At 34.3% G+C, this 17,338-nt stretch overlaps 2 protein-coding genes across 4 annotated transcripts in view; both read left to right on the top strand.

Moving 5' to 3' along the window:
• LOC113779340 (disease resistance protein RPM1-like) overlaps positions 1–15,307 on the top strand; it is a 38,958-nt gene extending 23,651 nt beyond the window's left edge. The window contains exon 2 of the mRNA XM_027324904.1: positions 15,259–15,307. The gene's annotated coding sequence lies outside the window, so the exon portion shown is untranslated. The remainder of the gene's footprint in view (positions 1–15,258) is intronic.
• Positions 1–17,338, top strand: part of LOC113779338 (disease resistance protein RPM1-like) — a 104,381-nt gene that overhangs the window by 80,033 nt on the left and 7,010 nt on the right. The window contains exons 1-2 of one of the 3 annotated variants that reach the window (XM_027324902.1): positions 9,531–9,681; positions 11,264–12,606. In XM_027324902.1, the coding sequence (XP_027180703.1) occupies positions 11,339–12,606 (1,268 nt within the window). In that variant the 5' untranslated portion in view covers positions 9,531–9,681; positions 11,264–11,338. Of the gene's footprint in view, positions 1–9,530; positions 9,682–11,263; positions 14,422–17,338 lie in introns of those variants that run through there. The other 2 variants (XM_027324899.1, XM_027324900.1) reach the window with 2 other exon arrangements.

The raw sequence follows: 17,338 nt of genomic DNA, 5'->3' as shown, positions 1-17,338 counted from the left end.
AAAGCCTGTTCAAGTGCATCTTCCATTCATCTGGCAAGTAGTCTCTGTTTCAATGAGTTATAATTAGATGGGTTATGCAATCTAAATCCTACTTGTTTTGGTGGCTATAAATTTCTTCTTGAGACAAACAGATTATACAGCCATGCAATATATCTATAAGCTCTAAAATGAACCTGGAAACAGGACACAAGAAATCAAGAGAAATAGTATTTCACATTTCAGTATAGCTCTGAGATAGTAGATACAGACAGAATTCGAGAAATTTCAAAACAATAACCTTAGAGAGATACAAAATCTCTTTTGAGTATATGAATTTTTATTGTTTAAAACTTCTAGCTAATTTTGCTCAACAAAGTATATCAACAGACCAATCCCTTGGAATCAGAAACCTCTACGCATTTAGTAGCAGTTTAAGAAGGCATGCGTATATATTAAAAATTTGAGACATTGAGTTCGAAGTTTTAGCGATGGAGATGCAGAGGAAAAGAATGTAAATATACAGAATTTGATAGCTGTAATACACAGAATTTTTCCATAATTAGTGTATATCTGTGCTATGTAGATTATAGGATCAATTCATCAATTCAAGATTGGAAGTTCTCTCAAGTTTAACCAATAATGATGGTCATTGTTTTTTCTTTTAAGTCAGTTGCCAATCGCATATTTATTTGGGTAAATTACATAAAACCCCCTATGATTTTGCATAATATTAAATGACCCTCTAAGGTTTCAAAATGGCAATATAACTCCTCTGTGATTTTATATAAAGTGGAAATGGACAGAATGCATAATCAGATCACACTACTCTAAATGTGCATGTGATGAAATCATAATATTCACTTAAACCTCATATAGTTTGCATAAATGTTCACTTTACCCCTTGTGATTTTTATATTTATCAACATAATCCCCCTATAGTTTTGTACAAGATGGTTAAGTCATCATTTGATTTCACATTTAAGCAAGTGCACTACTAGTAGTTCAACTAATAATGCTACATAGACTATTTTTCATTAAGTTTCTAGTTTGTATGAAACAATAAGGGATGAAGTGGATATTTTGAAACATTATGTGGATTATGTGGCAATAGATGAAACTATAAGGGAGGTTATCAGTAATTTACCCTATTTATTTTAAGCTGTGAAAAGTGCTGAAAATTTTTTTTTCGAGCAAGGTACTAAAAGAAGGGCTTTTGCAAGGTGCTTTGTTAATTTTACCATTTGTGCTTCTGAAAAGCCAAAAGCCAAAACTACCTTATACTGGATTAATTCCATCAGTGCAGCTGAAGTTTTTACTCACCCGTTGCTATCTTCAATTTATATGGTTCTTCTGTCTATGTTTCTGTTGCATTCAAATATACAACGGTCTCTCTACTTTCTTTCCTTTTGATAGTTCTTCTGATGTTTCCATCTTTGTTTTTCTTTTGATATTTATTTTACTATTATATGCATGCCTATCGTGTCTATTTCTGGGGTTTGTATTTTGTTTCTTCTAGTCATAATCTATCACTAGTTTTAATCAATCAGAGGTGTTCATCTTGGTTTTTTTTAATTATTTATTTTACTATTATCTACATGCCTATCGTGTCTATTTCTGGTCTATTTCTGGTCGTAAATTGTCATTAGTTTTATGTATTTTCATTCCTTTGCAAACTTTTAACTTGCATGATGATATGCTATTTTGCTCTGAATAATGAACTTTTTTCGTTAAACTTTATGATCTCGCATTCATATTTGCATCATCTTGTTTTTGTGCAATATTTCACTCTTATCTTTTTGTTTCTTTAGCTTTTTTGTATTTGGTTTAGAAAATAATCCCTTGCACACAATTTCAAATAAGAATTCAATCTTTATTATTTCTTTTTTCTACCACTTGCGGGTTTTTGTGTTCATAACTTCTTTTCCTACCAAGGAGAAGCACTTGCGATGCACATTTCATTTGGATATACAATTTGGAAAAAACTTCATAGAATATATTTTCTAACCGCCTTATTATTACATTACATCATATTAAAAAAGTGTTAAATGAATAACATCAAAAAATTTTATGATAAGCTTCAATTCAGACAAATCTGTTGTTTAAGTCATGAACTAAATCTTAGTATTTTTTTTCTTTATTATTTCTTTTCCCACTAGGAAAAAGCACTTGCGGTGCACCTATTGTTTAAGCAATGATCTACATTTTTTTTTTACTTATTTATGAACTACCAATATTATTTTGAATTTTGCCTCAATTTAATGAAAGAAGTTAATGCGCAATTACATATTTTTTTCTTAAAATTTTTTTTTCTGGCAAGGAGAAGTAGGAGGGATGGGGATGGAGAGGGGGCATTTAAACTTGGGACCTTTAAATTTTGAAATCTCAAGTTCAACCACTAAATCATATATATATATATATATATATATATATATGATTTAAATATAATTAAAACAAGCTGGTACTATTAAAGTTTTAAAATTATCATTCACCACTTAAGTTGCAACACTTTGATAGAAAAAATTAACTTTGGATCCACCTCTTATTTTGTGCACTACCAAATAGACAAAGCATTTACACGTGTACATTCTTAATTACTAGTATTTTACTACTTATATGTGAATAAGTTCGCAAAACTTTTATTCTAGATGCCAAATGTGCCCTTGGTAACTCTAATTAATCAATCTGATATAACTGATTGACAAAAATATCTATTTCTCATTCTAGAAAATGGGGATTCTGGTTCTTCCCAATCTATTTCTCTATCTCTTCCGTCTTCTCGCCTAGCCAATTGCCAATGTTGCATTGCAATATTGCACATGGGATCATGGGCTATAAATAACTTATGCTAATGAATTTTACTTCTGCTAATAATCTTTTTTTGCAGTGAAGTGGAACTTGTATTCATTTCCAGCTAGTGTAATTAATTGCAAAATGAAAAGATGAGAATTATGCAGGCAACCAAGAACCAATGCTGACGACAAGATTTAGCAACATGCGGGCAATCAAGAACCATTGGTTGGCTTTTTTTTTTTCTTTATTAATGTAAGGGTTAGCAAATGTTTAAATTCCACTGTGTTAAAAACCAGAATATGAAGAGGGGGATCTCTAATTAACTTCCTTCTTTGAAATTAATGAAGCTGGTTTCTATTAATAAGATTTGAACCCTTATATTCCTTGGCAAATTCCTCTCTATTTGAGTACGACATCATTTGACCAAAAGAAAAACATAATAATAAGAGTAATAAAGTAAAGCCTCATTTAGTCGGAAAAGCATTGCAATTATCTATATATCTACCATTCATTTGAAAAAGAGGTGGGCGGCGGGTTAAAGGGTGCGCTAGTAGGTGGAAAACATCACTCTTTTGACATTTGAAGGTAATTTATAGATTTCTCGGTTCCTTTCTGCGTTTCATTCATAATTTTCTATTTTTTTCCAACTTTGGCTGCTCTCCTGTACCCTTGATAGAATAATTGAAAAACCTGAACTGAACTCATGAGTCATGAGGTCTTCCCTTTTTTTTTGCCCCTTTAAGGTCTCCTTTTGAGTTTTGAATACTTGCAGTATCATATAAATAACAAGTTGGTGTACAAAACTCTATCCTACTCAGAAATTTTTGGAGACTCCTATTTAACACTAGAGTATTGCTATAAGAAAAATGACAAGAAAATCACGACATATCTAAATGACCTATCATTTAGGGATATGGTGACATAAAAAGCAAGGATAGTGAAAGAAAAATCAGGTAACAATAGAAGAGAGCGAAACATAAGATTATAACACAAACGTCGTGATATATCGTGTTTAGTTGTAGATCATTATTGTTAGCATTAATGCATGTGATTCGAGTTTTCCTCTCGTATAGATATACGGTAGGTAAATGATCAGAGGTATGCTGATTTAATTATGCCTCTATCTTCCACAATTTACCCAAAAAAAAAAAAAAATTGAGCGCAATCGCTTGTGCGAGCTGCAATTTTAAAAAAAATAACGTTAACAAGATCACCTTTTCTACATAAATAAACGAATGCTCATTCCAATCGGTTCACACTAATAAATAACCATAATCATATTGCAAATGACTGAATGAGACTGGTAGAGAACAGCATTTGATGTCGCCAAAGGTTCTTTCACACTGGAATGAGCTCAGACAGCATTCAACTCTCACATTTCACATCTAACGTGCCTAAAATACAAGCATTATTGTCATCAATAAGCTGGCTCCAACTCATTGTTGTCATCTTTGCATTATTTTGAAGCCTCGAACCCTACAATTGCATCAGTAGAGTCTTATCCAACTCCACCACTTGCAGATTTCCATCTATAAAATATGGTATATTATTGCACAAATTGGCTTCCTCGTAAGATCAGGGCATCTTGTGATTAATTTATTGATCTCCTTCAATTTGGTTTTTGGCTCTTTTGTCCAAAAGGACATTTTCAAGGATGATTCTTGTAAGTTCAGGGGATCTTGTGATTAATTTACTGATCTCCTTCGTTCTGGTTTCTAGCTCTTCTGTCCTAAAGGACACTTTCAAGGCCAGCTTTTCTACCTACCGTTGACTTTTATTGATCACCATGGTGTACTTTGTTAATTACAAAGATTCATCTATATATCTATATCTATACATGTATATATATATGCGCTAAAAGAACGAGTTTGTTTTGATGGTTAAGCCTTTGAGTTTTTCTTTTCAGGATCACCCTTCTTACGAAATAATTAGGACTGCATCATGTCCCTAAATTTGACTGCACTTTCAAATATCATTGAGGGTATTTATGTATTGTCATAATCAAGGTCGCTTATATATTCAAAAAAGAATTTTTATGTCATCAAATTTTCTTATGAATTACGAAATACAATTAGCTTTGGAAAGAAACACATTAGTGTAATTTCATCCTTAACTTTCTCACACGACTTTGACAGTTTTTCTGCAGTTGGTTATCATATAAAAATGACGAACATTGATAGAACTTATAATATTGATAGTGTCTCTTTATCTCCTTTCTTATGATGTTTCTAGGAACCAATAGTATTATTGACCACTATGAAAACTTTGTACCTCTGCTTCTTTTGTTTCAAAGCTGCTTTCGAGTTGCTCATATAATGCACCTTATCGCATTTGAGTCCAAATTATGACCCTACGATAGTTAATTTTACTAGTGAATTTCAATTCATTAACTCAAGTAGCGGCTTCGTACTAGGACTTGGAAAAAAAAATTGAACTACTACAACTTTTTTAGCCTGTGACTCGTTAAATTCCGGAAAACAAATCTAACTATATATATATTTCAAATTTCTCTTTTGTATAACAACATCCCTATATAAAAATCTTCTTTACGAGGATACATTCTCACTGACTATAGTCAATATTTATTTAGTCCTTGCAGATACGTAGCAAAATTTTCCCATAAATTAATTATTCTTGGACAAGTAAAACTGCGAAAGGACAGATTCATTTGAACAGATAATTATAGAATGAAGCATATGCCAACTTCAATATTATTGGCAATTAAAGGTCGAGTATAATAGCATACATAATTTCCCGCCAGATGTAGAGGAATGGTGGTTGACTACATTCTGGGAATGCAAATGTACATTTTCTTCATGTTGTTGTTTGACTATGTATAATGCATAATTTAATTCTAATTGGTCAAAAGAGCCACTTTTGTCCCTTATTCCTAATCTAGTTTTAGTTGTAATAATTTCACAACTGGAGAAAAGGAAATGAGATGAGAGATTACATTGGTGATCCAAAGTCATTCATTTTACAAAGAAGAAAGAAGAAAAATAGAAACTCAAAATTATTATGATTTGACGTATTCGAGTCTATCTTTTTTCTTTTTTTTTTACTCATTGCAATAAACAAAAAGAAAAATTAGACATGATAAGATGGTGGTGATCGGATTTGGCTACGTGGTTAAGGGTTTATTTCAATTGTCTTATGCTGAACATTCAATTTTAGCCATCTCCAGTATCTTCAATTCCACTTCTTTCTTTCACATCCAACATTTTATGAGCACATCGTGGGATTGGAAGGACAGGCCAGCAAGACATTGAAGCCGGAATGCTTCAATGTTTATATGTCACATACATTGAATAATGCTTATATGTCACATCGTGTGATTGCAGTGCACAGTTAGCGTGGCAGGCATATTTTAAGACGACAAGGATGCCAGAACCACATTGATTCCTTTTGAGGTGATATTTTAAGGAATTAGCCAACAAATCACTGCAGCTATTTAGTTCCTATTTTAATCTTTTCAAATTTGAGATTTTCTATTTTGACAGTAGAAAAGAGAGAGTTACATAATAAAAAACAGCATAATATGTTTGTATAGACTTTTAGACATGCCTATCATAACGGTTGCATTGAACACTATATTTGGATACTTCTCCTGTAATTCTAGATCTACTTCTTATTGAATGACTAAAGTCATTGATAGGTTGCATTTTTGTCATTAATTTTATGATTATTTTTCTCTTTTATTATATCAAATATTGTATTAATTGATAGATTCTACTTATATTTGGTATTTAGTACTAATTGTAGGAAGGTGGAGCAAAAAGAGATAAAAGATGTGATTTTTCAAGAGTTTTTCAATTCGAAATGGAGTCTACGTGGATTATTGGTGGAAGATTAGGAGGAAGTCTATTTGGTTTCAAAAAGCTAAAAATTAGGAAAATGATAGGATGGCCGGCTCGTGTGACTAATACTCGAAGGAGTCAGCAGTCATGTATTAATGGGGGTTTTTTGCTCTCACCTATGTATCCACCCTTCCATTCTTTACCAAAAAATGAAGATGACTGAACAATTGCACTTATCACTGCAAGTTATTATTGCTTTTTGGGCAGATACTAATGGAAGGGCATCGACCCCGTGACACCTACCTAGGTGCTAAGGCTCGGCATCGCCAACCTCTTTTGCCTTCTCTGCTAACAATCAATTTTAGTAGTAAAGTGGAACTCATATTCTTTTCTAATGTAGTTAATTCAAAAATCAACATTAAAGAATTATGAGTCTGACAATAAGATTTAGCAACATGTGGGCGATCAAGAACGATTGGTTGGCAATTTGTTTGATTAATGTAAGGGTTAGCAGATGCTAAGTTCTACTGAGTTAAAAGTCAAAATACAAAGAGGGGATCTCTAATTAACTTCTTTCTTTGAAATTAACGAAGCTAATTTCTAATAGATAAGATTTGAACCCTTATATTCTTTCGCAAATTCCTCTCTTTTTTTATTACAACATCATTTGACCAAAAAAAAACAAAAAGAAAAAAATGAACAAATAAAGTACAACGTCATTTAATCGAAGAATAAGCATTGAAACTATCTATACATCTATTATTGGGTTAAAAGAAAACAAAGTAGGGGAGTACTTAAAGCTTACGTTAAAGTAAATATACTATTATCACAATTGAGCATCGTAAAAGGGTTTACCAATAATTCATTAATAGGTGCACAAGCACTGGTGTTCTGAAATTTGAAGATAATTTATACTGACCCTTTGGATGCCTTTCTGCTTATTGCGTACTAAGTATAATTTTGTATTCTTAACTAGATTTCACAAAAGAATTCATCAGAAACCTGAATTGAGCTTAGGTCTTGAGTTGCTTTTTCTGTTCCACTCAGAAGAAATAACTTTCCTCTGCATCACGTATTCCTGGAAAAAATTTAGTCCCTAAATTTTATCTCCTGTGGAGTTTTAGTCCTTAGAGTTTTGGTGAAAGGAAATTTGGTCCTCAATCTTTTTTGTCCCTGTGCAGTTTTGGTCCCTAAATTTTTTGCAAGAGCAAATCTGGTCCCTAATATATCCATTTTAAAAATAGATTTAGGACATTTGAAAATTTTTTTTCAATTACTGACATAATTTAGTCACGTCTAATTATGTGTCCATTAAATTACATTTCAAAACAAAGATGCAAAGTAGTAGCTAACTTTAAACAACAAAATTAAGAACTGATAATTCATATGCTAACTAATTAACTAGTAAAAATTGAAAATTTTTAAACTAAAATTAGTTGAAGCACCCAATTCATCGACATAGAACTCATTTTTACACACTATCCTGACTATGCCAAGCACAAAATCGTAACATTTACTTTTTCATATAGATTAACAAATTTTCTTTTTCTTGATTAATTAGTTACCGACATGGCATCATGTAAACTGGTCTTAGTATTGAAGAGACTCGCTATTTTACTTCTTTTTCAAGATATTTAAAATTAACAAGCATGTAATCACACGTAACAGATTCTACCAATATTTGAAAAAATTCGTCAATCATCCTAAATCTGCTTCAAAACGATAATTTAGGGGACCAAATTTGTTCCTACCAATATTTTAGGGACTAAAATTGCACATGTGCTAAACATTGAGAATCAAATTTGCATTTTTTAAAATTTTAATGACTAAAACTGCATAGAGGCAAAATATTAGAGACTAAATCTGTATTTTCCTTTTATTTCTACGTCAATGAAATCGATGTCCAGGCCACCACGTTTTAAGTTTAGACATCGTTGCCTTTGAACGATGGTGTGGTACACTGGTAGCCACTCCTTTATTTGATCGAAGAACCACAGCCGAAAGGTCCTGAAGACTGAACGCCCCACCAATAATTTCCATGATTTTGTAGTGTAGCTTCGCTTTTCAAAATCACGTTGCTAACTATCTTCCTTCCATTCAATTTCCATCATCTCTCTAGCATTAGTTTCTTCTTATTTTTTATTGACTATTATGGCTCTACTCCAATATATATTTTTTTTTGCTGTAGTTTCTAGTTGAGTAAGTATTTTCCTCATATTTCATCCTCAGCTTTCTCACACGGCTTTCACAATTTTTCTGTAGTAAGTTGCCGTATAAAAATGACGAACATTAATTGATGGAAATTTATAATGTCAATAATGTCTTTCTATCTTCTTTCTTTTGCTATTTCTAGGAACCATAGGAAAATTTTGTGCCTTTGCTTCTTCTTTTGTTTCAGCATATAGTATTCGAGTGGCTCATATGATGCACCTTATCCTCCGGTTACTTCATGTCCCTTATTCCTAACCTAGTCTTACTTGTAATAAATGGAAAATTAAGCGCTATCCATCTTAACTTGAATACAACTAATATTTCGTGAAATGACTAAACTACGCATTCTCCGATCACCTAACAAGGTACTCTGATCCCATATCATTTAAGTCTCAATTTTATTGCCATGTGCGACAATCTTAGGTCCACAATCTTAAGGTACTCTGATCTAATTGTTCTACCATCCAACCAGGAAAGTGAGAAAGTCACAGTCGATATTATTGCCATGTGCCACTCTGACAGTCAATGGATGAGATCCACATTCTTATTAGGTCCACCACGTTGGGATTGTTTGGATTGTGTTTTATTTCCCCAATTTTATTTACTTACATCATCATTATAATTTTCAATACACCTTTTTATCTCACATCACAAAAAGTGCTACAGTAAAAATATTCCAAATAAAACACAATCCAAACAAACCCTTATCAATAACGGTACTGCTCCTCTACCTTCTCCTCTATGATACTCCATCTTCCTAGCTAAAGGCCTTGCACATATACTGCATTGTTTTAATTTTGATTCAAATTATCATCTTCCTCGCCCGTGTTCTCTCTTTCGGCAAACTTCGATTTGACAGGGTAGGTTTGGATCAGCTATTGCCAGAGGTTTCATTTTCTCTCAAGTAAGTGCTGAGATTTGTTTACTTTTCTTGAAGTTCAAGGCTTTTTTTTTTCTTTTTTATGAACATAGCCAAGTTTCTAATTGGTAAAATGAGCCGCCTTTCGTCCTATCCAGTCGTAGTTGCAGTAATTTCACAACTGGAAAAGGAGGGATAGAAAAAACAAAAGCAAGAAAGAAGTGAGATAATAGATTAAATTGGTGATCACAAGGGGCTAACACTAACTTGGTTACTGTGGCGCCTTATTTATATGGTTTATTCAACTCCGTACGATTACTTGTGATTGAGTTTTGTAATTTGAACTAAGTCACGTTATTACTATAGTTAATTGGAGCCCCAATTGTTGTGTCAGTCAGCTCAATAAAACTTTTGAAGTTAATTAAATCAGCGGGATAAAATACTTTGGCCAAGTTATTAGTCGCTCATGGATCCTAAGTTTAAATAGTATGCTGATTTGATTGCTTCTATCTTCCACAATTTTCACACTCATGAGCTGCTATTAACAAAAAATAACACTGAACTTAGAATTTCTACTTTATTAATTATTGTAAAAATTAGTTTGAGTGGTTTGTTCCTAAGGTTTCTTTGATATTACAAATACTAATTGGTTAGCAGAAATTTACATGGTCTTTAATTTACTTTACATGATCTTTTGACTTATGATGTTATGAGTAGGATAACGCTAATTTTCTTAATTAAGAATGATTTTTTAAAAATAAAAAGAAGAAATCGAAAATAATATACTTACTAGAGTAAAAGAGAAAAAGAGCACCTCCATCCTCGTGTAGCATCATTTTTGTCTCTGTTAACATGCTTGGACAAATATTATTGATTAATAATTGAACAAAATAAACACCTCTACTCCAATATTTGAATTAGTCTATGTCTAGATAATATATTTGAACATAAAAAAAAATGTATTTACATAGTTTACGTGTACGTTTTAATGTGGATATAGAGACACAAATGTCATTACGTACTTAGGATGAAAGTTTACAAAAAATTAGTCCTCTGAAATCAGTTACAATAATTGAAAAATAATTCGTTAGTTTTCAAACTAATACAATTTTAGGTCGTATAAAAAATTATTAGACATATTAGGTTTGTTTTTAGACTTACATGATATTTTATTTTTCAAAATTCCCAATCAAAAGAGATATTAGATTCTCAAATAATAGTTGACACACAAGTAATGAGACTAAAAAATTCAAGTGATACTCAATGGATTCCCTTTATTAATTGCCAGCAGAAATTAGTTCCATAGGGGAAGGAAGGTTATACATATTAGCAGGAGGAGCAAAACATTTTGCAGTAGTTTTATTTCTTCGTCAAAGAAATCAATAATGTCCAGTCCAATCCGACGGCGTTTTAACTTTATTCCTTCCGCTTGTAAAGAAGGGCCTGAGTTATTGTGGCACATATAATAGAACATTTTGCAGTAGTTGAACGATGCTCCTTTGTTATTATCCGACCAAAGGACCCACAGTTAGTTCTTTCTTTTTCTTTTTGATAAATACTGCACCATATAGCATCGAAGTTCATCAGCTTATGAATCTATAACCTCCTCTTCCTTCTTCCTTTCTAGATACTACAACTGGACTGTCCTATAAACTAGAAGCCGCCTCCCCCGACATTCTTAGGTTAAAAAGAAAGACTGAAAATGGCAGAAACTGTTCTCTCTTTTGTGCTGGATCAACTCTCAACTTTTCTGCACGAGGAGGGACGACTATTGGGAGGGCTTCGGCAAGAGGTCCAATTCATCATGGATGAGTTGGAGCAAATGAGAGCTTTCCTGCGAGAGGCAGAAGCAAGAGAAGAAGATGCTCAACCCACGCTCCAACAATGGATCAAGCAAGTGCGAGATGCTGCTTATGACACTGAGGACATTCTTGATGAATTTGTAGCTCGCTTTGCTCGGCATCGCGCAACAGGATTCTACGGCTCTGTTCGGAGAATTTTCAGCTCCATCAAGAATTTGAGAGCTCGTCATCGAGTTGCTAGCGAAATACAAAGCATCAAGTCCAGAATCAAAAGTATTTCTGAAGGTCATCAAAGATACCAATCCGAATATGGTATCTCTGCCCAAGCGTCCAGCTCACTTTCTGCTGTGAACAACACAACATGGCGCTATAGCAGAGATGACGCACTGCTTGTGGAAGAAGCTAAATTAGTTGGCATTGACCAGCCCAAGAAACGTCTTATTCCTGAGCTCCTCCGAGGGGATGATTACCAACTAAAGGTTGTTTCAGTGGTTGGTATGGGAGGACTTGGCAAAACTACCCTAGTGAAAAGAGTCCACGAGGATCCTGAAGTCAGAAGGCATTTCCCAGTTCGTGCTTGGGTAACTGTCTCTGAAACATGTGACTTTCAGTACCTCCTGAAAGACTTGATTCAGCAGTTACACAAGGAAGGGAATAAACCAGTCCCACAATCGATAGAGTCTATGACTACCACTGAGCTGAAAAAAATTGTCAAAGATTTTCTTCAACAAGCTGGAAGGTATGCGATTGTTTTTGATGATGTATGGGACGTGGAATTTTGGAATACCATCAAATTTGCACTGCCCGAGAGTAGCCACGGCAACCGTGTCATGCTGACAACTCGAAGAGCTGATGTAGCCTCTGCCTCTTGCATTGAATCTCGGGGTCTTGTCTACAGAATGGAGCCACTCTCTGTAAAGGATTCGAGGACCCTGTTTTGCAACAAGATCTTTAATGGTGGTAATTGCCCTGGCCATTTGATGGATGTTTCCAAAGGTATATTGGACAAATGTGAGGGCTTGCCCCTTGCAATCCTTGCAATCAGCGGGCTTTTGGCTTCAAAAGATGTAAACAGAATAGACGAATGGGAGATGGTTCGACGCAGCCTTGGGGGTGAATTAGAAGGCACGGGTAAGCTGGACAGAGTTAAAAAGATACTCTCTCTCAGTTATAATGATTTGCCTGGGCATTTAAAGACATGTCTGTTGTACACAAGCATCTTCCCAGAGGATTATGAAATAGCATGCATTAGACTAATTCATTTGTGGATTGCTGAAAGGTATGTGGAACGGAGGGAAGGAATGAGTTTTGCAATTGTAGCTTGGAGTTATCTCATTGAACTCGTCAATAGAAGCCTAATTCAAGTGACTAAGGTGTTTTTTGAAGGAATACCTCAATATTGTCGAATCCATGACCTATTAAGAGAAGTTATTCTTCTCAAGTCAAGGGAACAAAACATGGTGACAGTTACTACTGGACAACCGATGACGTGGCCGACTGATAAGGTACGCCGTCTAGTAGTCCATAGTGGTAGCAGTAACAACACCCAGCACCACCAACAAAGACGAAATTATTGCTTTGACCACCTTCGGTCGTTCGTTACATTTGAATCCATAAGCCCGCTACTATCCAAAATGTTGTTATCTGAAGTTTTAGGGAGTAGCAAGTTGTTAAAGGTTTTGGATTTGAGAGGTCAAGAGACACAGGAGGAAATACCAAATGAGATTTTCAAGATGTTTCATCTCAAGCATCTGGACCTATGGGGTACGAGAGTGGAGAGAGTCCCAAAAGCCATTGGAAAGCTTCAACATTTGGAGTATCTGAATTTGGCTGACACAAGAGTTAGGGAATTACCCATGGAAATCCTAAAGCTGCAAAAACTTCGGTTTCTCGAAGTATTTCAACCAGTTGTTCCTTCCGATGATGATTATGGATATCATGGATTTAAAGCTCCCTCGAATATGGGAGGGCTTCTTGCCCTAGAAGTATTAAGCTGCATGGATGCAAGTAGTGGATCCACAATAGTTAAGGAGATAGGAAAGCTGACCCAATTAAGAGAACTACGTATTACAAAGTTAAGAAGAGAAGATGGAAAGGAGCTCTGCTCCTCCCTTGCCAACCTAACCAGTCTTCGGCAATTAAGCGTTGCTTCAATTGGAAAAGGTGATGATTATGAGATAATCGATTTAAATCATCATCATCCTTCTTCTTTTCTTCAATCTCTTGGTATGCTGATTTTGCGTGGCTGCTTAGAAAAGATGCCACAATGGGTAGCTCATCTTCACGGCTTGCTACGAATAGATTTGAATTGGAGCAGGTTAAGGGGCGAGGAGGATCCGCTTGAATCGCTCCAACATTTGCCCAATTTGAGTAAAATTAATTTCTGTGGATCTTACCAGGGAGAAGGGTTGTGCTTCAAGGCTGGAGGGTTTCTAAAGTTGAAGTGGATGCACTTAAAGAGAATGGAAGGGCTGAGAGGGATGAGAGTGGAGGAGGGTGCATTGCCTCGTCTACAAATACTATTTCTGCGGCTACTTCCATTACTAGAGGAGCTGCCATTGGGTATTCAGCACTTGAGCCATCTTCAACGGCTGTCTCTGTATGAGATGAGTTCTCAATTGAGAGAGAAGCTGTTAGAGAATCAGAAGGAAGAAAGTGAAGATTACACAAGAATCGCACATATTCCTGAAATTCTCATTGGTTACTATACAGATGATGGGGAATGGAGAGAGCACCGGCTATGGGAAGAGAAGAAGAAGAAAACATATAATCTTTCCTAGCAGCAACAGCAGCAGCCACTGTGGCTTCCCTTGTGGACAGCACTGCTTCCTCTTCTTTTGTTTTTATTTTTTATTAGTAATTTTTTTCCCCTTCGACATCCGTGTGAGAAGTTCATCATCTTCTGTGTCTTACCTTCTTATTTATTGTATGTATTGTGTATAATGCTTGATGTTGTTAATGTACTGTATGCTATTACTCTTTATCTTTTTGTGTCTTAATCTTTTCTATAATTGATTTAGCAGACAATCAATTTTAAATTTTGGTCAGAGATAATACATAAACCCAATTTGTTCTCACTTCCGCTTGTACAAACCTGCATTCATATGGATTGTCTGATAAATATGGCGAATGTTGGACATACACCAAGTTTTGGATTTGCTGTCCCTCTCATCGAGTTCGGACGCCAACAGGAACTTTAGTTTCCCCCACAAATACATCCCCAGAACGTTACCTTTGCATTATCTGCCATCATGGTAGAAGTCTAATTAAGGGTGGCTGCGTGGAATCTGTTTCACCGATTAAGCTAGAAGGAAACTGTTTCCCATCATGGAGCTCTAGCTTGCATGAGCTTCTTTTGAAGAGAACACTATAACCTGTAAACAAAATTCCGGAATGACCTTATTTCATGCCTCAAACGACGAGCTTGAAGAATAGCCCAACGAATAATGAGGCCATTGATTCACGGTCCGGTACTTTTCTGGTGCCCCTTCTTTTTGGCAAACAAAAATCCAAATGATGGCCTCTTCTTCAATTTCTTTTCTCCAACTGAAGGGGTTGAATTTACTCCCTCTTGACGATGATGAGGACGATCATCTTCCCTTTTGCTTCCCAAAGTTATCAGTAAGTGTTTCAATTCACATTGCATATGTGATTATTCATCATTGATTAGTATAATTCCTTTGTGCTAATAAACCTACAATATGTATCACTGTTTCTTAAAATATTTTTTTACGCTGAAAATCTGCATTTCACAAAACACAAAAGGATTCGATTCAATTCACGCTGAAATTCTCTGCCGCCGTGGCTTCCCGTTCTCTAGTTTGTGGACAACACTGCTTTCTCTTCTTTTGTTTTTATTTTTTATTAGTCATTTTTTTCCCCTTCGAAATCCGTGAGGGAAGTTCATCATCTTCTGTATCTTACCTTCTTATTTATTGTATGTATTATGTATAATGATTGATGTTGTTATTACTCTTTTATCTTTTTGTGCTTTGATCTTTTCTATAATTGATTTAGCAAATGATCAATTTTAAATCTTGGTCAGAGATAATACATAAACCCAATTTATCCTCACTTCTCCTTGTACAAACCTACATTCATATGGCTTGTCTGATAAAATAGCGAACGTTGGACCTACACAAGTTTATTGTGTGACTCCTTTTACGTGATAGGTATCTCCCAATCTGTTCTTTCCGTTCCAAATTTGCCAGCGTTCCAATTCACATTGCGTACGTGATCATTCATCATTGACCAGTATAATTACTTTGTGCTAATAAACCTGCAATGTGTATAACTCTTTCTTAAATATTTCTACATTGAAAATCTGCATTGCGTTCTCTCTAGGAATTATCAGAAAACACAAAATTTGGATTCAATTCTCTCTAAAGATTTTCACTTCTACACGTGACAAAATCTTAAAATATTGAGGATAAGGTTTAGCAACGATTGGTTTTGAAATTTGTTTGATTAACGTGTGGCGCTAGCAAATTTTAAGTTCTATTGAGTTTAAAAAAAAAAATATGAAGAGAGGATCTCTAATTAACTTTCTTTTTTGAAATTCAGGAAGCTAGTTTCTAATACTCTCAAATTTCTCTCTATTGATTACAACATCATTTGACCCCTCCCCCACCCCCACCCCCAAAAAAAAGTTCTATATCATTTTGTCGAAAAAGCATTAAAATAATCTGTATACCTACAATTCATGTAAAAAAGAATAAATTACATATAATCCCCCTATAATTTTCTTCAATGCCACATAACACCTCTAAAGTTTCATAATAGTTATACAACCTTTATGTGATTTTATGTAAAGTAGAAAATGGAAGGAATGCACCATTGATTAGGTGATTAAACTAAATGCGCTCCCAAAAACTTGTGTGATGGAATCATAAAATCCACTTAACCCTCTGTGATTTAAATAAATATGCATTTTACCTCATTGTATTTTTTTACATTTATCCGCATAATTTCCCTACAGTTCTATCCAAGGTGGTTAAACATTTATTCGTTTTATCATTTAAGTAAGGACATTATTAGTATTTGAAATAATGATGTTATAGAAGTTATTTTTCGTAAGTTTAGACTGAACCTAAGGGAGTGAAATAGATATTTTGTAATGTTTTAGCGGTTATATGACAATGAGTGAAACCATAGAAGATTACGTTTAATTTACCCTAAAATAAGGGTACTTAAAGCTAAGGATGGCAACAAGGGCAGGTGCCCGCGATAGTAGAAATAGGACCGGGGGAGAAAATTTTCCCCTACCTTAAAAATGAGTTAAACCATAGAAGATTACGTTTAATTTACCCTAAAATAAGGGTACTTAAAGCTAAGGGTGGCAACAAGGACAGGTGCCCGCGAGAGTAGAAATAGGGTGGGGGGAAAAAATTTTCCCCTACCTTAAAACGGAGCTGGGGGCCGGGCTACATATACATGCCCCATCCCCCGCATATGAAAAAAAAAAATTATATATATATTTAAATTTATAGATGTATATATATAATACATATATATACACAATATAATAACTTAGTTATAATCCAATTCTTTATATTTAATAATATAATTAATAACACAATTGTGTAGTTTTGGTCCCTAAAATTTTTGCAAGGGCAAATCTGGTCCCTAATATATCCATTTTAAAATAGATTTAGGACATTTGAAGAATTTTTTTCGATTACTAACATAATTTAGTCACGTCTAATTATGTGTCCATTAAATTACATTTCAAAACAAAGAAGCAAAATAGTAGCTAACTTTAAACACCAAAATTAAGAACTGATAATTCATATGCTAACTAATTAACTAGTAAAAATTGAAAATTTTTAACTAAAATTAGTTGAAGCACCCAATTCATCGATATAGAACTCATTTTTACACTCTATCCTGACTATGCCAAG

This window comes from Coffea eugenioides, chromosome 8 (genome assembly GCF_003713205.1).
Source record: "Coffea eugenioides isolate CCC68of chromosome 8, Ceug_1.0, whole genome shotgun sequence".
NCBI classification, from domain to species: Eukaryota; Viridiplantae; Streptophyta; class Magnoliopsida; order Gentianales; family Rubiaceae; genus Coffea; species Coffea eugenioides.
This window is presented reverse-complemented; position numbering and strand designations above follow the sequence as displayed.